Source organism: Erinaceus europaeus, chromosome 21, assembly GCF_950295315.1.
Source record: "Erinaceus europaeus chromosome 21, mEriEur2.1, whole genome shotgun sequence".
NCBI classification, from domain to species: Eukaryota; Metazoa; Chordata; class Mammalia; order Eulipotyphla; family Erinaceidae; genus Erinaceus; species Erinaceus europaeus.
Window position 1 is genome coordinate 38,917,199 of NC_080182.1, and position 21,471 is coordinate 38,938,669.

General features: G+C 41.1%; 1 protein-coding gene and 1 pseudogene across 5 annotated transcripts in view; both read right to left on the minus strand.

The window, feature by feature from the left end:
• Positions 1-21,471, minus strand: part of SATB1 (SATB homeobox 1) — a 104,351-nt gene that overhangs the window by 78,049 nt on the left and 4,831 nt on the right. For 2 of the 5 annotated variants that reach the window (XM_060180870.1, XM_060180872.1), the window contains exon 2: positions 1,278-1,512. In XM_060180870.1, the coding sequence (XP_060036853.1) occupies positions 1,278-1,488 (211 nt within the window). In that variant the 5' untranslated portion in view covers positions 1,489-1,512. Of the gene's footprint in view, positions 1-1,277; positions 1,513-4,090; positions 4,723-4,905; positions 5,132-21,471 lie in introns of those variants that run through there. The other 3 variants (XM_060180871.1, XM_060180869.1, XM_016191091.2) reach the window with 3 other exon arrangements.
• LOC132535379 (small nucleolar RNA SNORD116) lies at positions 14,385-14,425 on the minus strand (annotated as a pseudogene).

A 21,471-nucleotide genomic window follows, 5' to 3' on the forward strand; every position in this document is an offset into this window, starting at 1 on the left:
AAAGTTTGCTGTGCAAATATCACATAATACCAGAGACAGCTGAAATCTCCTATTTAGGAATTTATGGAACTTATATGTTTGCAGGCGTCAGAAAGTCTTTTTTATAGAGCCCCAGTGCTTCACAGTGCAATATTAATGCACTGTTTGAAAAGCCGTAATAAATTATATTTTTAATGCTCTTACCCTGGCTTTCTTACGATGCATACATTCTTGGCAAACAATCAATAAATAGGGTAATCATGAGTAGAGGCCAAAGAATTTGCTGAAGTGCTGTTTTTCCATTTTTAATAGATAAAGATCTAACAATACGGACTGCTGTGTCTGTTCATTTCAGGATCAATATATTCTTTGTTTTCTCCAAACCAAGGAAAAAAATAAATGATTGTATGATAAATGTTATGCATCAAACACAATGAAATTCCTCTGCCTTGTAACTTTATCTACTTAATATTCGTGGTTGCTAAAAGATGGTATTTGTATCCCTCGCTTAACAAAAGTAAGAAAAAATCTGAATCCTTAGAACAGGGAGAGACAAAATAAAGACTATTAGGAGGCACGCACACTATACCCTAACAGGCACTGCTTTGCACAGACAACTGCACTAAATACAAACTTGTTCAGCTTCATCCATTTCACATAAAATTGGCAAAGAAGTCACGTCTTGCAGTGACACAGTCTTCAACCAAACTTATCTAAGGCTGCTCTCAACATCCAACTATAGAAAAGAAAAAAAAAAAAGCAAAGAAAGAAAGGAGAGAGAAGCATCAGGTTTCTTCACTAATTCATGAATATGCCCTTAAGAAAATAAACCACAAAAATGGTCTCACGAGATGTTCCCATCATATCTCGCAAGGTTTCCCTTATCTCTGTAACTGACTTACAACTAGTAGTCATGTAAGAACACTAAGACGGTCCCTCAAATAATCTAAGAGCCTTGGTTCTTAATCAGTTTGAGATCCAGCAACATCCATCTCCTTTCCTCTCCTATAATAACAAGTTTGTCCACGGAAGCCTTGTGTAACTTAAGACCAAGCATTCCCTCCTTATCCAGCAAGCCCAGTGATGCTATTACAGTAGAGGTTGATGCGAGGTCTACACTCCTTCAACGTGGCTGACCCTGCAGCCAGGAATGTCACTAATTTCAAATCTGGAAAGAAAATCAAGGAAAGGAGCAGACAGAAACAAACTCTGCCTCTCAAGCCCACACAAGAGTGGAAACTGGTTCCATCTCCAAACTCAAGGCTTTCCAGGATTCTGCTTGAAAGGATTCTATTTACCTCTCCTCAGGTTGGTTTTCATCAGATGGCCTGAATGCTTTAAAGGCACTCCCTGCATTTTTGCACCTGTGCTCCCAAGTCTTCCTCTTCCTAGCGGACTCCCATTCTGCTCCAGGCGGGCAATCTTGGCTGGTGGACCCTTCGGATCGCTTACATTGTTAGACATTTCTGAGTGTTCCTTCCCCTGAGTTGCCTCGTTCAAATGATCCATACTCAGTTATCCTATAAAGTTCACCTGCCAGAATTAAAAAAAAAAAAAAAAAGATAAGAAATGTTATTATCAGTGGACTCTCAGACACACACACACACACTTTTTGCCACCAGATACATCTCTCCACAAGTAAAATGCATTTGTAAGATTTATTAGCCAGATATGTAATGCAGATATTACTATGTTCCTATACAGAAGCACTATATTTCCAATCAAATTAAGTAAGAATTAATGGCAACTATACCAAAACCCAAAACTATACAAAAGTAACTTATCACCTATCAAAAAAAAGAAACTAGGTGGGGAGAAACAGGAGTACTTTTAGAACATGAGTTACCATAAACATTGGTTGAGAAAAAAAAAAGTATAATTCTGCAGTGCCAACACTTTAATCATGGAAGGAAAGATGATCACAGTGTAAGATATTAGCTAAATGTGAATCATATGTCTACATAGCGTTTAATTTTTACGAGGGATGAAAAAATGCATTTGCCATCTCAAAAGAACATAGAAAACAATGCTCTCTAACAATTTTAATTCATAGACGTTTCCTCTTATCAAAGTCTCTAGAGTGATGCAACCTATGAAAGATCTAGTGAAGTCTCAGCTCAAGCATGTGACTAGGTCATTTCACCCATAAGCACAGAAGTAGAATGAATTCTTCAAATATCCTAGACACTGAGTCATTACAGGTGGAGGGTCTCAGAGTTAATATTTAGGTGTCCACTAGTAATAGAATGCTGTTCACAACTTAAAATGATTTTGTGGCACACACCTTAAAGCACCAAACCTGCTTTTTCGGGGGAAAAAAATGTTGGTGAGTTTGGTAAAACACAGTCACCAGCATTCAAAAATAATCTCAATACACAATGATGTCAACATCTTCATTAACTTCAGGAAAAACCAACAGAAAGCTAAAAATATAATGCTCTTCAGCTGTGTTACATACCCGACATTAACGTTCATACTACTCACATTAAAAACCAGTTGTACAATATCGAAGTCAGTTCTAAAGTAATTTTAACTAGATCTCTATAAGAGCAGGCAAGCAAAATCATTTATGGAACTTTAAAATGATACTTTCAAGTATTGTTCCTATCAGTACTAAGGGAAAGAGTTTTTCCTATTTAGGAAACAAGAGAACATATTTTGATTATCAGCTTCTTCCAGCTGTCTGGTAACTGGACATACTTGCACTTCAAAAAGTCAATATAACAGAGTGCCTAGTTAGATGCAAATTTGTTGAAGTCAGTTTGTATCCGCATGGCCTTTCTATTTGTTTCTGTTTAACTGTAGATTGCTTTGCCCCATTTAATGAAAAGAGTTAAATGGGGAGAAGGGAGCAATGACAATCTATATATAGTTTTAAAAGCAACCTTAAGAGTGCTGATTGAAGAACTATAAAGTTTGAGAAATAATGGCTATTTATCCTTGTACTCCAGGGTGGCACACAGAGAACTAAAGGTTCACCGCTGATTCCAGGTCCCATCTGTTTCTGGTTATGAGGTTCATTAACAATAAATGTGCCTCTTTTAACCACTTTTTATCAAGATTACTCTTTTCCATTATACTGAAATGCAGTCTAAAGCCAAAAATAGAGAGTGGTGATTATTAACTTATTCAAAACACTTTTTATAATGTTTCATGTGGATTATAATAGAGCTGCTTTTTCTGAAATTGGGTTGCCTTGCCCGAGAGCAGAAGATGAATTTTAAAACATTTGATCTGAAAAGAAAACACTTAACTCGTGGGGCACCTTAAAGAGTCAAAAAAAAAAAAAAAAAAAAAAAGGAAGGGGAGGAGGGAACAGACAACAGCATCAAAGTTAATACTATAAGAAACCTATGAAATAGACATAAGGCTTAATAGCACTGTAAACTGTACAGTAGATAAAAGATCATAATTTTGTTAACATGTTGACAATCATATAGGTCACGCAAAATTATCCTGTGAACATGCACCTATAAGCGCCTATTAAATTCTCAGTCATCTAGTAAGAGGCTTTACATTATAAAGCAAAACTGCATGCACATAAAACACCCAACTCACTCCATTAAACTCTATGCCCAAGGCGAAAGTTCACCAAACCTCAGTTTGGAATTGCAAAGGGACCTTCTGGACTGACAGCACTGAACTAAGATCTCAACAGATGCCAGGCTGAAGTTTCTTTTGAGTTACACATTTGAAAACCCATTTTTAGTGTATCGTCTGGTTGACACACAGAAAGCAGAGGAGTTCCTGAAACCCCATTTCCTAGGCCATAAACTATAAGTCCACTGCTGACAATTACTGAAATAAGTCAACTCAGGCGCAGCAATAATTTCCTTTGAAATGGAAAAGAAATGCAAGAAAGTCAGGTCTCAGGAACATTATTTTTGCAGTGCGGGAGTCTTTCCAGTGAGTTTCTTGCTACCTAGGCGCCTCCCTTGCCCCCACATACCCTGTTATCACATTTTTAAGAGATTGTGCCCTTATCCATTCCAGATGGCCGGCGCGATCCAGGCCAAGCTTTCACTGTGACCTTTTAAAGAGACAAAGAAGCAAAGTACTATCTAGAAACAGAAACACTGCAGTTTTACTGAGTGAAATGAGCAAAACCAACCTGAAACTCACCACTTCAAAACTTGACAGCATATAAATAACAAAAACAAAGGAGATTTCCTTTGCAGCCCGGGTTCTTGAAGAGAAGTTCAAGGCTGATCTTTTCTCTATCCTCCTTTTTTTAATTTAAAAAAAAAGCAGCAGACCTGAAGGCGACTTCCCCTAAAATTGTATTATTTTCTCTTCCCCCCCCACGCCGCCCCCCCTAAGCGGGGGAAGGGCAAAAATAAATATCTAAACGAGTTGCCATGAGAAGGGGGAAGAGTGCAAAGGAAGAAAAAAAAAATCACAATTCGAAAAACAACATATAGGGTTTGTAAAATGTCTAACCTCGGAGAACAGGTTTTCGATGGGGGAGGAGGGAAGAGTGGGAAATAAGGAGGAGGGAGAAGATAAAATTGATCGGACAGGTGATTCTTGGGGGGGGGGGGTCGTAAAAACAAAGCCAAAGCCTTTATGAGCAGTACATTGTGGTGGTGCTGGGGAGGCGAGGTGGTGACTGAGGATTCTTTTAAAAAGAAAAAAAAAAATTACTGTGGACAAGGTTTCCAGAAAAAGAATATAAGGAGGGAGGGAGGGGGAGAGAGAGGGAGAGGGAGAGGGAGAGGGAGAGGGAGAGAGAGCGGGCTCCCCTGGCTGCCCTCCCTCCTGTTTGCTCGATCAGGCTCTCCTGCGAGCACAGAAAGTCTACTTCTGGCTGTCACTTGCAGTGTTATCCTCGGCGAGCAGGCGGAGGGGAAGGCCACCTTGCCTCCCTTCCAGTCGTCCTCTGAGCACCCCCCACCTCCCCGACAATTGCGGCTGCTATTAACAAACCTTAAACTTTCTTCCCACAGCCTCGCACCCCCAGACGTGAGCAGCTACCGGGGGACAGCGAGGGAGGGAGGCCGGAGGTGGCGAAAAAAAGCCGCGGGAAGGCACTGAAATGCCCCTGGGGCTCCGGCCCTCGCTGACGACAGCCCCGAGGACCCTCTCCCGGCCCATGGACGCGGGGCGGCGAGCGTCTGGGGAGCCGGGAGTGAAATGGGGGAGAGAGGGAGAGGTGGGGGGGAGAGGGAGAGGGGGGGAGAGAGAGAGAGAGAGAGGAGAAGGGAGAAGGGAGAAGAGAGAAGAGAGAAGAGAGAGAGAGAGAGAGGGAGGGAGGGTTAGGGGGTGGGGGGAGGCGGACGCAGGGGGAGGGAATCAAAAAGCACCCCCAGCCACCTCCAGCCCCCAGCAGGGCTCAGCTCCCCACCCCCCGTCCCCCGCCCCCACCCTCCTCCCCTCCCCCCCAAAAAGTCTCCCAGCTCTCACTCCGCCGGAGTCCGAGGTAAACAAGGAGCACCACAATGGCACTGGGACTTGGGGTGCGGGGGGCGGAGAGGAACAAGGAGCCCAGGAAGCTCCGGCAAACTGCTGAGGACTTGGAAATGCAAGAGGGGGGTCGGGAGGCGAGGGGCGGGCGGCGGGCTCGGGAGGGTCCCCGGGCGGGCCGGAGGGCGGCCTGGTGCGGCGCCGGTGGCGAGGCCGGGCTGCCGGGTGGCACGGGGAGAGGTGTGCGCGCGTGTGTGCGTGTTTGTGTGCGTGCGTGCGAGCCGGTGCCGGACGGGCTGCCCCTCTCTCTCTCTCTCTCTCCTCTCTCTCTCCCCCCTTGCTGCCGTCTCGGCCCCCATTAAATTATGAGTTGACTCATCCCCGCCGCTGTCGCCGCCGCCGCCGCCGTGCCCCGCTCGGCTCCGCGCATCCGCCGCTCCCGCCGCCGCCGCCGCCGTGGCTGCTTCTTCTTCCTCCTCCTCATCTTAGTGCGGGAGCTCCCCGCGCCCCGGCCCCGGGCACGCAGCCTCCGCCCGCCGCCGCCCCGAGCCCTTCCCCGGCGGGGCCCGAGCAGCCGGCGCGTCCCGGGAGCGGGAGCGAGCGAGCGAGTGGCGGCGGGGGAGGAGGGGAGGAGGGGGAGGGCGAGGAGGAAGGGGTGAGGAGGAGGAAGGGGTGAGGGTGAGGAGGAGGAGGAAGGCGGCGGGGGCAGGGTGCGGGAGCTGGCGGAGAAGGGATGGGGATTAAGACCCGGGCCGGCGAGGCCGGGAAGGGGGGGGGGGTGGGGGGAGGAGGGCGGCGGGGGCGGCGAGTTAAAAGCAGCGAGACAAGTAACTAGTGAATGAGTAGGGGGGTGGCGGGGCGAGCACGATTTCCGGCCCCGGGCGCGCAAGAATTTGTAATGAGCTTGATTAGAGTGAGGCGGCCCGACGTTTATTACACACAATACCCAGAATAACAGGGCGCCGCGCGAGGGCCAGCGCCGGAGGGGGGAGCGGGGGGAGGAGGGCGGGGGCGAGGGGGCTTCCCTGGCAGTGGCCGCCGAGCGGGGAGGGAGAGAGGGAGGGAGGGAGGGAGGGAGGGAGAAGGAAGGAGGGAGGGAGGGAGGCGGGCGGGGAGGGAGCGCGCCGCGCGGGCGCAGGGGCAGGTGTGCGCCCGGGAGCCGCGCGGGAGGAGGGGCGGGGCGGGGCGGGGCGGGGCGGGCGCCCGGGGGTGCTGCGGGCTTGGGGTGCGGGGGCCGAGGGGGACACTAACCCACCACCCACTCGCCCTCGCCGCAGAAGCCACAGAAAGGACTCGGTCGGGAGCGTGGCGGGCCGGCACCGGGGAGCCCGAAGGGGCTGCGGGGCTGCGGGGCGCTCGGGCCCCGCGGGAGAGGGACGGGCCCGGCCGGCGGCAGGTGCACAGGACCCGGCTCCGGGGACCGTCGGGAGGGAGCTCGCTCCGGAGAAGTGCTGAGGGTGCAGGAACACTTGCAGAGGAAGAAAGGCCGGGATCCTTGAAAAGCTAGGTTATTTATTTCCCCCCCACACACACCCCCAAGGTGGAGGAGACCTAAACTATTTGAAAATCAAGGTTTTTTTGAAAAATGAAATAAAATACAAATCAGTACTAGTCAGGTCGGTTTTGAAACTCCCTCATTTCTGAGCCATAGAACACGTTGGAGGAAGGAATATGTGGCCTACAGTGGCCTAGCGAGACAAAAATGGGGGTCACTTAAAAGAGATGACTTGTGATTACAAAGGGAAAAAGAAATATGCCACCATCAGTCTTTTAAACTAATCCCCACTGAGCGAAAGACGGGAAAGTTTGGGAGGGTCAATTCATCTGTTATTAACAGTAAATACTTGAGTTTTTAATCCGGAAAGTTACTCAGTCAAAGCTTTATTGGCTCAAAAATATGATACTGATTTAGATAATTCATTAAATATAGTTTATATAAAAAAATGAGAGCATGACAGTCTCACCCAAAATAGAGGCAACATCAGATGTCGCTTAGTTTGAGTGTTAACATCTTACCACTCTGAAAGCTGTTAATCATGAAGCAAAAGCAAAAATGTAGTAAGCATTATTTTTCAGAATACACTATTAGGGAAGAGAGAACAATCAGTCAGATAAATATTTTGTTACACATAAAAAAGCAACAAGTTAGTACAAGTACTGAGATAAGAGGAAAATATGCAAATTAAGCTCTTTAAAGCTACCAATACACTCTTTGAGACACTGTTTACGTTAGAAATCTAAGAAAAGCAGAAGGTGAAGCAGAAGATGGGTATAGGAAATAATGGCCTCCTGGGGAGGACAAGTTTAGGAGAAACAAAGTGAAAATATATCACTCGAATGGCACCCAAGTTCCTCCCACAAACCGGAAAGGTTAGTCAAAATCGAGGAAGGCAACCTTGAATCTTGGCACCGTTAAAACCCAAACCTTTGAGCAAAAGAAAGAACATATGATAATAAAACACAGAACACAGCATTGAAAACAAGACAATGTATACAAGGCAACAACGCAATCTTTACAGAAAAGCCTAAATGACAATACATTTTTTAAAAGCTGAAATGTGGAGAAATTAAAAAAGTAACTTTAAAGGATGAAAAATATAGTAGGAAAATAAATATGGTAAGATGTTTACAGTGGTGTCAAAATACTAGGGATGAAAGTATGAAGGCTTATTTTTTAAATAATTTAAATGATTTAAAGAAGAGCAAATAACTGGCATCTTTACAAAGTTAGTGCCTTTTTTTTTTCAATATAATAGGTTATTTGGAATTGATTGGCTTTATAGCTGCTCCAAAGTGGTGATGTCCCAGAGTAATCTATGAACTTGCCTGATTTTCAGAGAAACAGCATTCTATTACCATGCTGTGTGTATTTCAATAACAAAATAGAAGAATAAAGAAAAAGCCTTATAGTAGACTAAAAAAAATTATGCATGCAATTTCACCTGAAGTTAATTTTTTTAAAGAAAGCTGTTGGCAAAACAAGATTTGAGCAACAAGAAAAGGGGTTAATGAAACTATCAATGTAAAATTGACATTAAAATAAAGTATTATTAGGGTATTCATCCCATTATTTACACAAATACACAAGACAAAGAGGTTCCTGATTACCTTAGCTTCTTAATGTAATATGGGAATTAAAGTAACAATTTTAAAATATGAATGGCATCTTTTATCTAGGAATTACAAACTAATTCATAAACAGGGAAGTGTGGAGACACTCATGGACATGGTCTTGGAAATGATAAACACTCCATGAGGATAAAGACACCTGACAGAGACTTGACTACAGTGAACAATATAATAGCACTATGAATCTATTAATCACATAGTTACACTAATTTCATCTCGAATACATTCTTGACTTCAGAACTCAGAAGCTTATAAATTATGTTGAGTATATTGGCACACAGAGGCATGTGCCCCTCCAAGTAATACAGTCCACTGATGGGACTTACGGTTACTAATACAGTCTCTACTCCTTTGAAGTATTCATTATAATCACTTAGGATTGGTTGGTTATAGATTCACTTTAAAATATGGAACTTAAAAAAATGATGACTTCAAAATACCTGAGGTATAAAGTATCAGAGGGACATAGGAAAAATATGAATTTACACACATATTTTGGCAATAAGGATGCAAACAAGTATTGGAAAAAGTTAAACTCTATAAAGCTAGCTATCAAACTAGAAAACCTCAGCAACAAAGTATTGCCAGTCAACTACTCAAACTGTTTAACATGTGGGTGTATAGTTAAACAGAGGGCATCAGGGTTTTTTTTATTTTATCACATGAGAAGGCATTCAAACTGGCTCCCCAGAGATAGCAAGGATAAAATCATGTCACAGATACACATGGCTGTTTAAAAAAAAAAACAAAAAAACAACTTAATAATGGAAGGACAACTGCATGTTTTCAGATGGCACCGCATTAAGATAAATATGCAGGCAGATATCCGAAAGCATTAACACACATTCAGAGTTCTGAATAGCACATACATTTGTAATAAACAGAGAAAGCATTGAGATTTTGAACGCTTTTAAGATATGGCAACTCTGCCAGTGACTATTTCAGCAAAGCAGTGCTTACCACCATAGCACTTTCTAAGGACATGTCTTTTTTTTTTCTTCTTCTTCTTCTTCTTCTCATCATCTTTTTACATTCAAATACAGTTGGCTATCTCTCTACACTCAGAGCAGCACCATTTACGCAGCATATTGCTCTTTTTGTCTTGTCAAGTCTTTGTTTTCTTGGCTTTAGCTGCAGGTGGTGTTTTCCATCTATGAATTTCTGGGAATATGGTCTGTGTTGGCCATATAAGGATGTGTATTTCAGCCATATGTCTTGTTGTCATGTGTCTCATTTTTGTCTCTCTGGGATGTCAGGGCTGATTTCCACATCGTTTCTTGAATGGACCAGATACACATTTGTAAGAGCAGGGAGGGAAAAAACTGGGGCGGAAGCCCAAACAACTTTGTCAAAACATATATTTGAAAGGAAATGCAATATCCTGTAAACATTTGCACCCTTTTTCTCACATCTTATCTGTGACTGACATCATCACAACTGCATGCAGTCTAGGAGAGAATTGATTTGAGTGAGTTCAGAAGTTTGCAGTGTGTATGTTCAGCTAAATCAGAAAGACCTCACACCTTTTGGAGGTCATGGCCTGGCATACATTAGCTGCCAGCCTGACCCTACCTTGAACTCGGGGGGAGGGAAGCTGCCTGTGCTTTTCTTGTTTAAATGGATAAAAAGAACTCTGATAGCTAGCGGTAGCGGTCCTGGTTCGAGCCCCTGGCTCCCCACCTGCGGGGGTGGGGGGGTCGCTTCACAAGCAGTGAAGCAGGTCTGCAGGTGTCTGTCTTTCCCTCCCCCTCTCCGTCTTCCCCTCCTCTCTCCATTTCTCTCTGTCCTATCTAACAGAGATGACATCAATTAATAATAACAACAACAATAAAAAAACAACAAAGGCAACAAAAGGGAAAATAAATATTTTTAAAAATAAAAAAAAGAACTCTGATTAAATTTTTTGGTTTAATTTTACAAGAAAGTACGAGCCCCATTTTGTATTTCCATAGCTTCCTGCGTTTCTTTGTAGCAGTCATCACAGTGACTCAGTGAATCATGCAACAACTTGGACAATCACTGGGTTAACATATGGCTCTTGTTCTAGATGTTCTGAGGTCAGAGACTGTCTTTCTCACTGCCATATTACCAAGAATCCATACACCATCCTTGCAACCTTTACATTATGAATAACTAAGTAGGAACCAAAATCTCACACTACCACTGTACATTGCAATGAACATTTTTAAAGGGATTGCAGAGTGAGAAAGAAGGAGCTGTGAGGAATGTGACTACAGCCTCTCAATTTGAATTAACTGAAATTTCAAGTGTTCAGCTGCCCCCATGTAGCTAACAGCTATCATACTGGACAGTGTGCATGTATCACTTCCACCACTCCAGCAGGTTCTATTGGGTAGTGCTTATGTAGAGAACTCTTAGAAAAGAAAAGATGACTAAGTCAATCCAGGACCCAGTCAGGAGGAGTCTTAAAGGTGCTGAGTAGCTTTCAGACATTCTAATGTCCAAGTTGGCATCATTTTCCAATTTAGAATCAGCCCGTATTTCTGTATAACTGCATGGGATGAGACTTGTGTGCCACTGAACACAATTTGAAGACAAGTTTCTAAGCGTGTAGATTTGAAGGGTTCCTGCAGTACATTTGGAAGTGTGTGCATTTACCTCCTCATGCTGCTTTCCATGAGTATTTAAATAGCTCATAGGTGAAGGTAAAAGCCAGTCATTCCCAACCCTCTCTCCCACCCTTATATAAATAAGCAGAGTTGCCACTGGAAATGGCTCTTCTGGGTGCCTGGCTGCAGAACATCTATTCAAACTGGTAGGACATCCACACACCAAATAAATAGTAGTATGCTGCAGAATAATCGGAAAAGCTTAAAAATGTTTCTGGGGAATTAAAGGAGAAATGATCATGAATTTTAAATATAGGGCTTCTGTTTTTTTGTTTGTTTGTTTTGTTTGTTTCAATTACACCCGGACTAATAGTGATCAAAAACTGTTTCCTAGTTATTTCTGGGGTGAATGTATGTAGCCACTGGTAGTTTGAGATGTAAGTTTAATAGAAAAGGGTCAGTTTCAGGTAGTTTGGGGAAGCAGGGAGAGTGGAATGAGAAGCCACCATAATTGTTTTCCAGAATCTGACAGGGGTGTCTGGGCGTCTGACCCAGCAATACCGTTTTTTGATAGCCAGTATTTACTGCTCAGAACTTTTGAAGTTTCCTTTTTTTTCCTCCTACAGATGTCAGAATGGACCTTGACAAAGAACGCTGCATCAAAACTGGTATCTCCTGCTAGGCCTAGATCCAAAACTGAGGGAGTAGGAGAGAGTCTCGTGATTGTCACTGAGTCTTCAGTGTAACCAGTACCAGTCAAGTGCTGACTGCTTCAAGTTTGCCCACTTTTGTCCCTCAGAGCTCAGGGAGCATCCTTCCTTCCCCTTTACACCAGGGGCCACCACCACCTCCCCCCTTCTGTCATCTCTTTTACTATCAAGCTTCCTTGTGCGTCCTGTCCAAAGCCTTCTCCAGCTGACTCACTTCTGGAGGTTCCATCACATTATCTACCCTGCAGTGCAGCATTCCGTCTTTATACATCTGTGGCTCCCAACTTTAAGTCTGGAAGCATCTTGAGGGGCTTCTTAATGCCTGTGTTCCTGCAGTTCCTCATCACAGGCTCTGCCCGCCCAGGGAAGGACTCCAAGTCCTGATGTTTGAGTCAGTGCTTGTGAAGAACACTGCTTGACAATCTGGGGGAGTAAAGCCAAGTGCCAGGATCAGAAGTTATCTCCATGCATCGTTCCCCAAATTTGCTGCATGTTAGCATCAACTAAGAGCACCTTGAACAATCCGGATGTCAAGTCTCTACCCCTGGCGATTAAATTAGAATGTTCAGGGGCAAGGGAAGTGAAATTAAGGTTTCCACCAGCCAGGCATTTGGTTTTGTAAAGCTTCCTAGCTGCATTCAACAAACAGCAGGTTCTGCGCCAACTAGATGAAGTAATGTTTTGAGAAAGAAAATCAAATATACCACCTAGGACATCCTCAGGTGGTGTTTTTAACCCGATCCTAGGGTTAAGTTTATTCTAGCAACCAGTTTATTCTAGCAGCAGTTCAAAATTAAAAGGAATGTGTGTGCACAGGGAAGTCACTCACCTCAAACCAAAGGGGGAACAAAATAGGGGAAAAAGCTATTATAATAGATCATTGATTTGGTGAATAAAGGTGTGCTGTTTAAGGAACCATGATAAATTAGCATTTGGGCACTTGATGAGGATTTACTGGGGTGCCAGAAATCCTGTGCAAGTATATGATTTATCATCTCAGACATAAGCGACTAACCACAAAATTACACTGGAAGTACAGTTCTAAAAACCAGTCTATTATTTACTGGAGACAGAACCATTCCAGTTTCCTATCGTTTATTTTTTTGACGTAGTTGAGTATGATTTTTCCCCCAGAAAACTTTAACCATTAGGGGGAGTCTCCTTAGACAGTGGAAAAGTATTCATCTTATTTTATCTTATTTTATACTAGGTCACTGTGTGTAAGCACAGCAAGTTTTCACTTCTATTTATTGATAAATATATCAAGGAGCGAAAGGCAGGGCATCAGAGTCTGTTCTGCTATGCACTGCTCTTTGGAAGCTCGGGCATTAACTCCAATGAATTCCAATAGCAAGCTCTCTCAGTCATCCTGCAGTGGAGTCAGAGTAACCAGTGGCCAGGCTTAAATGGAAGGAGGCAGGAACCCTTTGAGGTTACACTGAACTTGAATCTTAAGCCAGATCCTTTGAGAGGAGTGTCAGGTGAAAGGGAGTAGTGACACTGTATCTCTCTGCCCACTGATTATAGAAGTCACTAGATACGGAACTCTCCATTAGGAAGAAAACCCACCACCAGAAACAACTGCACTGCTTCTAGACTACGGTGAAATACTGCTAAGAGCTCACTCAACATTTGTTAAAACAAAGACATTTAATTCAAAACTGAAGCGCATTCTATTTGGGATGACATAAAAATGTAGGGGCAGATTACGGTGATGGTTGCACTACAGGAGGAATAGAATCAATGCCACCAAACTGTATACTACAGTTGTCAAAATGGTGTGGTTTTGTGCTACATGTCATTTACTGCAGTATGATTTTTAAACACATTTTAAAAAGCAGAAATCATCTTCTCTCTGCTTTTAAGATTGGAAACGCATATATTACCATGAAAATACCATGCCAAGAAGGAAAACAACAAGCTACAACGCAACGAACAGCCCCATTCTCACCACCAACCTTCCATCGCTGCGTCCTTAGCCACTAACAGTCACCGTCCACTCTATGCTAGATAATTAATTCATATGGTGAATACCTGACCCAAGGGTAATTAACATCGATTGGTAATTAGAGACCAAGATCCCACCTGAAGAAGGTAATATGATGTTGCCCAGATGCAAGAAAATGGTCCTCATTTCAGATATTCTTAAAAGCAGGTAAGTTCTGTACTATTATATCTTGGCAAAAGAAGGAAAGAAGCATAGACAGAAACAAGTAAATAAATGTGCTTTACATCCCAGTAATTCCTTGGGAATGCTTTTAAAGGAGAATAAATTGACTCTACTCGTGAAATAGTAGACTCTCCCAACTAATCAATGCATAGAGGGTCAAAGACATGTAAACCGTGGGCCCCCCAGGTATGTAACAGCTATATGAATCAACCAATATAATAATAATTCATAAATTGATTTTATACACTTTGGAGTCTATTTTTTAATGTATTTTGGTTATAATAGTACAAAAAGCTCTTAATTTTATTTCATTGGTTACTTTTCGGAGACAGTAATTTGGACCAGGGTTTTCCTTTTACACATAAAAATGGACAATACTGTCTTTTTCTATAATATATATTGCCTTATGTCCCCCCTCCCCCTTGGTGAGTTCTCACTCATTTTGTTCAGCTTTTCAAGGAAAGTCATCATTGATCATACTCCTTTCTCTATCATTTTTCCTTATTGGCCTTACATGAGGGAGTTTCATATTAATAATGGAGTTTTAATGAACTGGAAGTCCATGTGTGAAGTCTATGTCATTGAGGTTTATAACAAAGCATGTGTATTTTTCTGATGCATGAATAAGGAATATGGATGCATAGTAAAGCCAATTTTAAAATCACATATTTATTACATATATAAAAACATTAAGTACTGAAACATGTTTTCACAGTTTTGTTGTAGCTAGAGCAAATCCAGTTACCTATTTTGCTGGTGCCTTTTTATTAAGTGTGTTTACTGTGATGTGCAATTCATTAGGTAACTAACACAGAGTATAAATATACATGCAAATTTCCAGAGGATACAAAATAAAAAGTTAATAGAAAATGCAACACTATAACTTTAAAAACAGAACTAGGGAGCCTTGAGGCTATTTTCTAATCACTTTATTTACTCTGTAAAGATACTTTTGCTTGTATTGTCTTACATACGTATAATACACTTGTCAAAGAGATAAACAGCACATTTAAAAAATCGTTTTTGATGGTTACCAGCTTGTAACTGTTTTGAGGCTCTAGTACTTTAAGAATGGACAGTATTCACTGCTACACTACTTCTACAACAACAAAACCACCACGAGAGATTCACAATATATTTAGTGATAATTAAACTTGTGTCCCTCTGTGGAGGTAACAAGGCTTTCAAAGATAAGTTTTTAGTTCATTCTTAAGAAAAACTACACTAAAAGCAAGTGTAACGGCATTTCTGCAGCTGGTAGATACCCCAGTTTAGGATATAGACCAAATCTTAAGGGATTGACAATAGATTGGGAAATCTAGTTGTTTGGTCAATATCCAAGTCTGAATAAATGTAGGAATAATATGCACATAGCACAATTTGGTATATGTTCAGATAACTTTTGCATGCTACACAAAGTAGTGTTACATGCTGTTCAATTCCATCCAAAATTCTTTAAAACCCAAAATTAGCACAGTACCTCTACTACTAAGAAACTTCCACAAGAGTGGTCCAAGAGGTGGTGCAGTGGATAAAGCACCAGACTCTCAAGCAGGAGGTCCCAAGTTCAGTTCCTGGCAGAACATGTATCAGTGTGATGTCTGGTTCTTTCTCTCTTTCCTCCTATCTTTCTCACTAGTAAATAAATAAAATCTAAAAAAGAAGAAGAAGGAGAAGGAGAAGAAGAAGAAGAAAAAGAAGGAAAAGAAATTTCCACAAGAGAGAGAATAAATGACAGTAGGAAAAGCAGTGAAGAAAGAATAAGGAAATGAGATTGAGGTCCTGCCTCTTACGCCACTAGCTAGGTGAATGGTCCTTCTTCAGTGGGCCAGAATCTTCTTTCATATGTACAAAACAACAGATCATTTTAAGAACACATGAAAAAAAAAATCTGCCCTTTAACATAAAAAAAAAAAAAATTCACTTAAAAAAAAAAAGACAGTGGGCCAGGCGGTGGCGCCCCTGGTTAAGCACACACACTAAAGTGCTTGAAGGATCAGGGTTCAAGCTCCTGCTCCCCACCTGCAGGGGAAAGCTCCACAAGTGGTGAAGTAGGTCTGCAGGTGTCTCTCTGTCTCTTTCCCTCTCCCCTCTTACCTCTCAATTTCCATCTCTACCAATAATAAAGAAACATATAAATTTTTTTTTAAAAAAAGACATAAGAAAGCTTCTCACATTACATTATATGCTTATCTATAGATAAGAGACAGGTGTCAAAAAAAAAAAAAAAAACTAAACCAAACAAACAAAACAAAACAAAAAAACCACAAAGGCAAAGAGAAACTTTAACTCATCAGATTCCATCTGTTACATTTGAATTCATGCATAATTGATTATCCATAACTGGTAAGTTCTTTTCTCACTAGCCGTCTACAGTTTTCTAAGCATTATGTATGTATTAAATCACTACTAAAGTAGACTACATTTCAGAAACAGCAAGGGCAGAATAAGAATATTTTAAATGAAAAATTACATGCCGGTTAATAATAATACAGCTGACCTATGTTTAAGGGAGAGAAATTTTAATCATGTGCATATTAAATATTAATAACCTATTCTGTTATTGTTATAATAAGGTTAAGTAGGCTTCTCCACGCTTAAGGAAAGAGGAAAAAGTAAGAATGCATAATGGCGCAAAAAGATACAGAGAGAGGAGACAGACATAAGGAAAATGTGTCAACAATAAACAAGAGGAAGTGAGAACGAAGGAAAAGATGAAGGTGGAAACGGATCTGTATGTGTCATTATGACTGCCAGAGTACTGGCAAAGAAGCAGCATCCTTTTATTTCAATTTTAATCATTTCTGAATTTTAATACCCGGCTCCTTTTGTAATTCTCCTGGCATTCCCCATATGCCTCCATCCCAGCCAAAACACCAGTGTAAATTAAATGGCAGGCAACCATACCACTGATGTAGCCTCCCTAAAGAACCTACCAGGTGACCAAAAGGAAAAAAAAAAAAAAAAAAGCTACGTCTACCTTATATCCCCTAGGACCTCCAGCCAATTAACAGGCTGAATGTTGTCTGTTTCCTTTAACTTTGAAAAGAAGAACAGTAGTTAGGTAATCTACAAATAGAGAATCATTAAAAAAGATAAAGCAAGCCAGTAGTAATACAATAATCAGTGACCATCAGGGCCTGGAAAAATGAGTTTGCTCTCACTGGCACTAAGGAGCATCACATGATTATTTAATTACAGCTCTAATTTTTGTCTCGTGGATGGCAACATATCAACAATTAATAGGGCAAATAGAGGAGACTGTTTTTAAAGAGACAGAGTGTGCATGATAATGTAGTAGGTCACACAGCAGTACACCACGTAAGGCATACTTTCCTTTGTACAACTAGATGGGACTGTCTTGCAAATAGCCCAATACATATTTTACAAGGAAAATAGATTTACATTTTAAAAGTGTCTTCCTTTTTTTTTTTTTCCAAAAACTTGTATAGAATGAGAACTTTTCTGAAGGATTTAAATGCACCTAACACAACTCTGTTAGAACTCTTGTACTGATTTTAAGAACTGGAGGGAAATCTTTAATATAAATACCCTCAATCTGAAACACTGTAAAACAATGTATAGAGTTATCATGAAAAAATGCATTTCAATACAACAACCTTGGCTAGTACTTTTTCCATAAGATCCTTAAATGATAATAGTCCAAGGAACAAGTATAATAATAGTAGTCCAAGGAACAGTGCTAGTCTTGGTATTCTGAAGACCATAATAACAGAAAAGACCAGTGCACGGTGACCTCACTGCAAGGACCTAGGAAACTACTTTGCATTGACTCCACTACAGGTTGTTACAACAACCAAAACACCAAAGGACCATGAACCTAAGCACAGATACTTCACCAAATCCTGGAAGTCAGACAGTAAGGGTAGACCAGACCTATGTCAAAAATAAAAATAAAAACAAGAGTACATCGTTAAAGAATTGAGGCATGTTTAGATGAAGTGTTCAGTACAAATGGAAAATTAGAGAGGAAAAAATATCTTGTCCTATTAAATCATTATCAGCATAAGCTAAATCCACTAGTTTATCATTAATTTAGCAATCTTCAGTGAGGCGCAGTACAGAATGCTTACTGAGAAGCTTCTCCGATTTTATGGAACAGACATGCACTGTACAATGAAATTCTTTTTCTGTAGTTTATCATCTGGTAGAAAAAAATTCAGCAGCATCCACAGACTTTAGAAAGTAAGTACACTAGTATACTTTTTCAGAGCTCTATTACATGGTTAGAAAATCTCCAAATCGCAATTACAGAAGCCAGACCTCCAACCTTCTGCATCCCACAATGACCTTGGGTCCATACTCCCACAGGGTTAAAGAATAGGAACGCTATCAGTGGAGGGGATGGGATACGGAGTTCTGTTGGTAGTGGGAACTGTGCGAAGGTGTACCCCTCTTAGCCTAAGGTTTTGTCAGTTTCCTTTTTATAAATAAAATATCTTTTAAAAGAAAAAAAAAAGAAAATCTCCAAATCTAAAGCAGTTAAGAGGGTTTAAATAGTTAACCAGTTTGATAGAATTATCTAAGGAGGGTGGAGTCCAGCTTTGAACCTTAGTTTTAGTCTGTGCATTGTTCTGCCATGCCAGAAGTCAAAGCAAAAACCCAGATTTGAGGTTTGGAAAATGGTATCGCCTTAGAATTAACCACTGTAGAGAAAAAAAAGGGGGGGAAGGGGAGTAGTAGGTGTGACTTAGCAAGGGAGAGAAGGCAGGACCTTCTATGAATAGATGAATAGATGGTTATAGAAATAACAGTCAAGCCTTATCTGTGATCTTGGGAGAACTAATGCAGGTTGCAATGGAGGGAACGGGGACACAGAACTCTGCTGGTGGGAACAGTGTGGAATTTCACCTGTTACCTCAAAATTTTGTAAATCAATATTAAATCACTAGTAAAAAAAAAAAGTAAAATATAATAAAAAAAATATCACTGTGATAATCTATTGTATCATAAATGATGAGGTTACAGAGACTTGTAAGAAAATATAACTTGGTGAAAGAAACAGAGGCTACAATGATTCCACTAAGAGAAGTAGTAAAAGTCGCTAAATCAACTCAGTAATAAGACTTTAATGGTTTTTCTTGGCCAAAGCCATCAGAAAATGTAGGCGTCTCAGAACAATGTGGGAAAGCTAAAACTGCTAGGGCAGCATTGCCAGTGCCACAAGCAAAAGGGATAAAGCCAACCCTGATGACAAAAAAAAAAAGAGAGAGAGAGGGGAAGAAATCCCATATCCCAAGTAAAAAGTCCTAAAACTAAGCTGTTGTAGCACAAAACATTTTAGCTATTCTGAACAAAACAAAAAAAAAAAAAAGAAAAAAGAAAAAATCTGACTTCATATATTCTAAAAGAATATTTTGAAGTCAAGCAAGCAGCAGCTTGTATGTAAGAGTATACATCATTCTTTTTTAACACGACTGTTAATATAAAGTTAACATGTCTCAGAAAAGACTGTAATTAACTGTCTACTGCTTTAATGACTCTAATAAGCGTACAGTATTATTAAAATACAATGACTCCATACAAACCAAGGCAGTCATTTTTTTTTAAGTTTTAAGATAATGTCCTAAATTGGTTTTGAGTCCTCAAAAAAACCACCTTTAAGAATGCCCACCTCTAAGAATTTAGTTTCTAAAGTACAGTTATTAAAATATTGTTCTTTTCCCTCTACAATCTGGAGAACTCTGTCTCATGTTACACAGAACACCTAGCATCACTTCAGTGGGTAATACTTAGATTATTTGATCAATCCCATAAATTCTCATACAATTAAAGAGTACAAGCACTTTAATTCAGTACTTCATTTACTGATAAAATCACGTCTAGAGGAAAGAAAGGTTTCCTGCGCCAAGAATCACACTGCCATGTTGTTAGTCCCCAATGAGTTCCATTGTCTGGTTCACTGGGATAGGGAAACTCAATTGCATTCAATATCAAGCAACTAAGTACAGCTATACTATATTCAAGATTTCATTTCAAAAAAAAAAATCTGCATATACTAGGTTCTATTTCATTTGCAATGATTACTACAATAAAATATTAATAACATGAAACCTCATTTACCTTCAAAGTCCTCAGCATTGTAAACACCGAGAGGCCAAATTGTCATTTACCTGCTGTTAGTGGCATATCTGAAACCACTGGGTTAGACAAGAGCCTTTAGCTATGAACTCAACTATGCGCCTGACTTCCTCAGAAACTAAGTCTAAATAATTCCTCTTCACCTGGACTTACTACCTTGTTTCTCAAACAACTCATGGGAAAAAGGTCTAATAATTCCTCCTGGGAGCTTCTCAACTTTCACCACCCAAAGGATACTTACTCACTGATCAGAATGCCCACTGAAGACTTTTGCTGGTATCTGAGCCCCAAATATCTATGGCTGAGAAAAAGCAACATCCCAACAGAGATCTCATCTCTCCAGTCTCTCGCTGCAGCTTTAATCCTGATGCTCAATTCAGAACCGATAAACAACTTTTCTGGCACTTACCCTCCAGATAGCAGAGGCTGCACTCTGAATACAGTCCTGCAGGAGAGCCCTTCAAAAGTAGTCTCTGTTGAGGTGACAATGTCGAGGTTCTCTCAGACACTGCTAGGAAAGCAGGAGCATCCCCAAATGAGGTGCTGTGCCAGTTGCCTGTGAAGCAGCTGGACCATTACTGCAGTTCTGAGGGTGCGTCACAAATCAGGTCATGGCTCTGGGTAGAGTCCACCCACTTCACCCTGTACAACGCCCTCCACTTCCTGCACACCTGGGGGGAGAGGGCTCAGAGGAGGGGGCCAATCCAGTTCCAGACATTCTAGTAAGGGGACCTCCAGGTGCAGCTTGACATCTGCTTCTTTTGCAAGCATTTTAGCTACACTTGGGGGGGGGGGGGCGCTTGCACCCTGAGGTATGCAAAAAAAATTGTGCAATAATAAGAATGCTCTAAATTAAAAGTAACGAAATACTTCGCAATTAAAGGTTTTATCTAGCAAGATCTTTATTCCACTGGATATTGAACCAACTCAAAATGTTTTGTTTTGTTTTTATCACAAGACACCTCACTACCAAAGTCAAATAACTGGACTGAATCAATTTCAACAGAAACTTGGGCCATAAAAGCTAGAGTACCTGCTAACTAATTGCCATCTCTCATAACTAAACTAGATGGCTGCATAAACTGAATTACATACTTGAAAGCCCATTGGAAGAAGTGACTGGAATTTCTATGGCAAACCTCAGACAGCAACAACTATGGAAATGATAGAGAATAACTTGAAAGAATAAAAATAGGCCAGTATGCTAGAGAAATGCTACACTACTGAATCTCACCCTGAATATATATACACACAATCTGTATCTATTTACTCTGAAATGAAATATCTGATCTTAAAAAAGACTTAGAAAAAAACAAACAGCAAAAGGTACCATTGGCATAAGTTCAAAAGTACTAAATAATATGTGTTAATGTGTTGATCACACTCTATGAAGACATCAAGTTTAAAT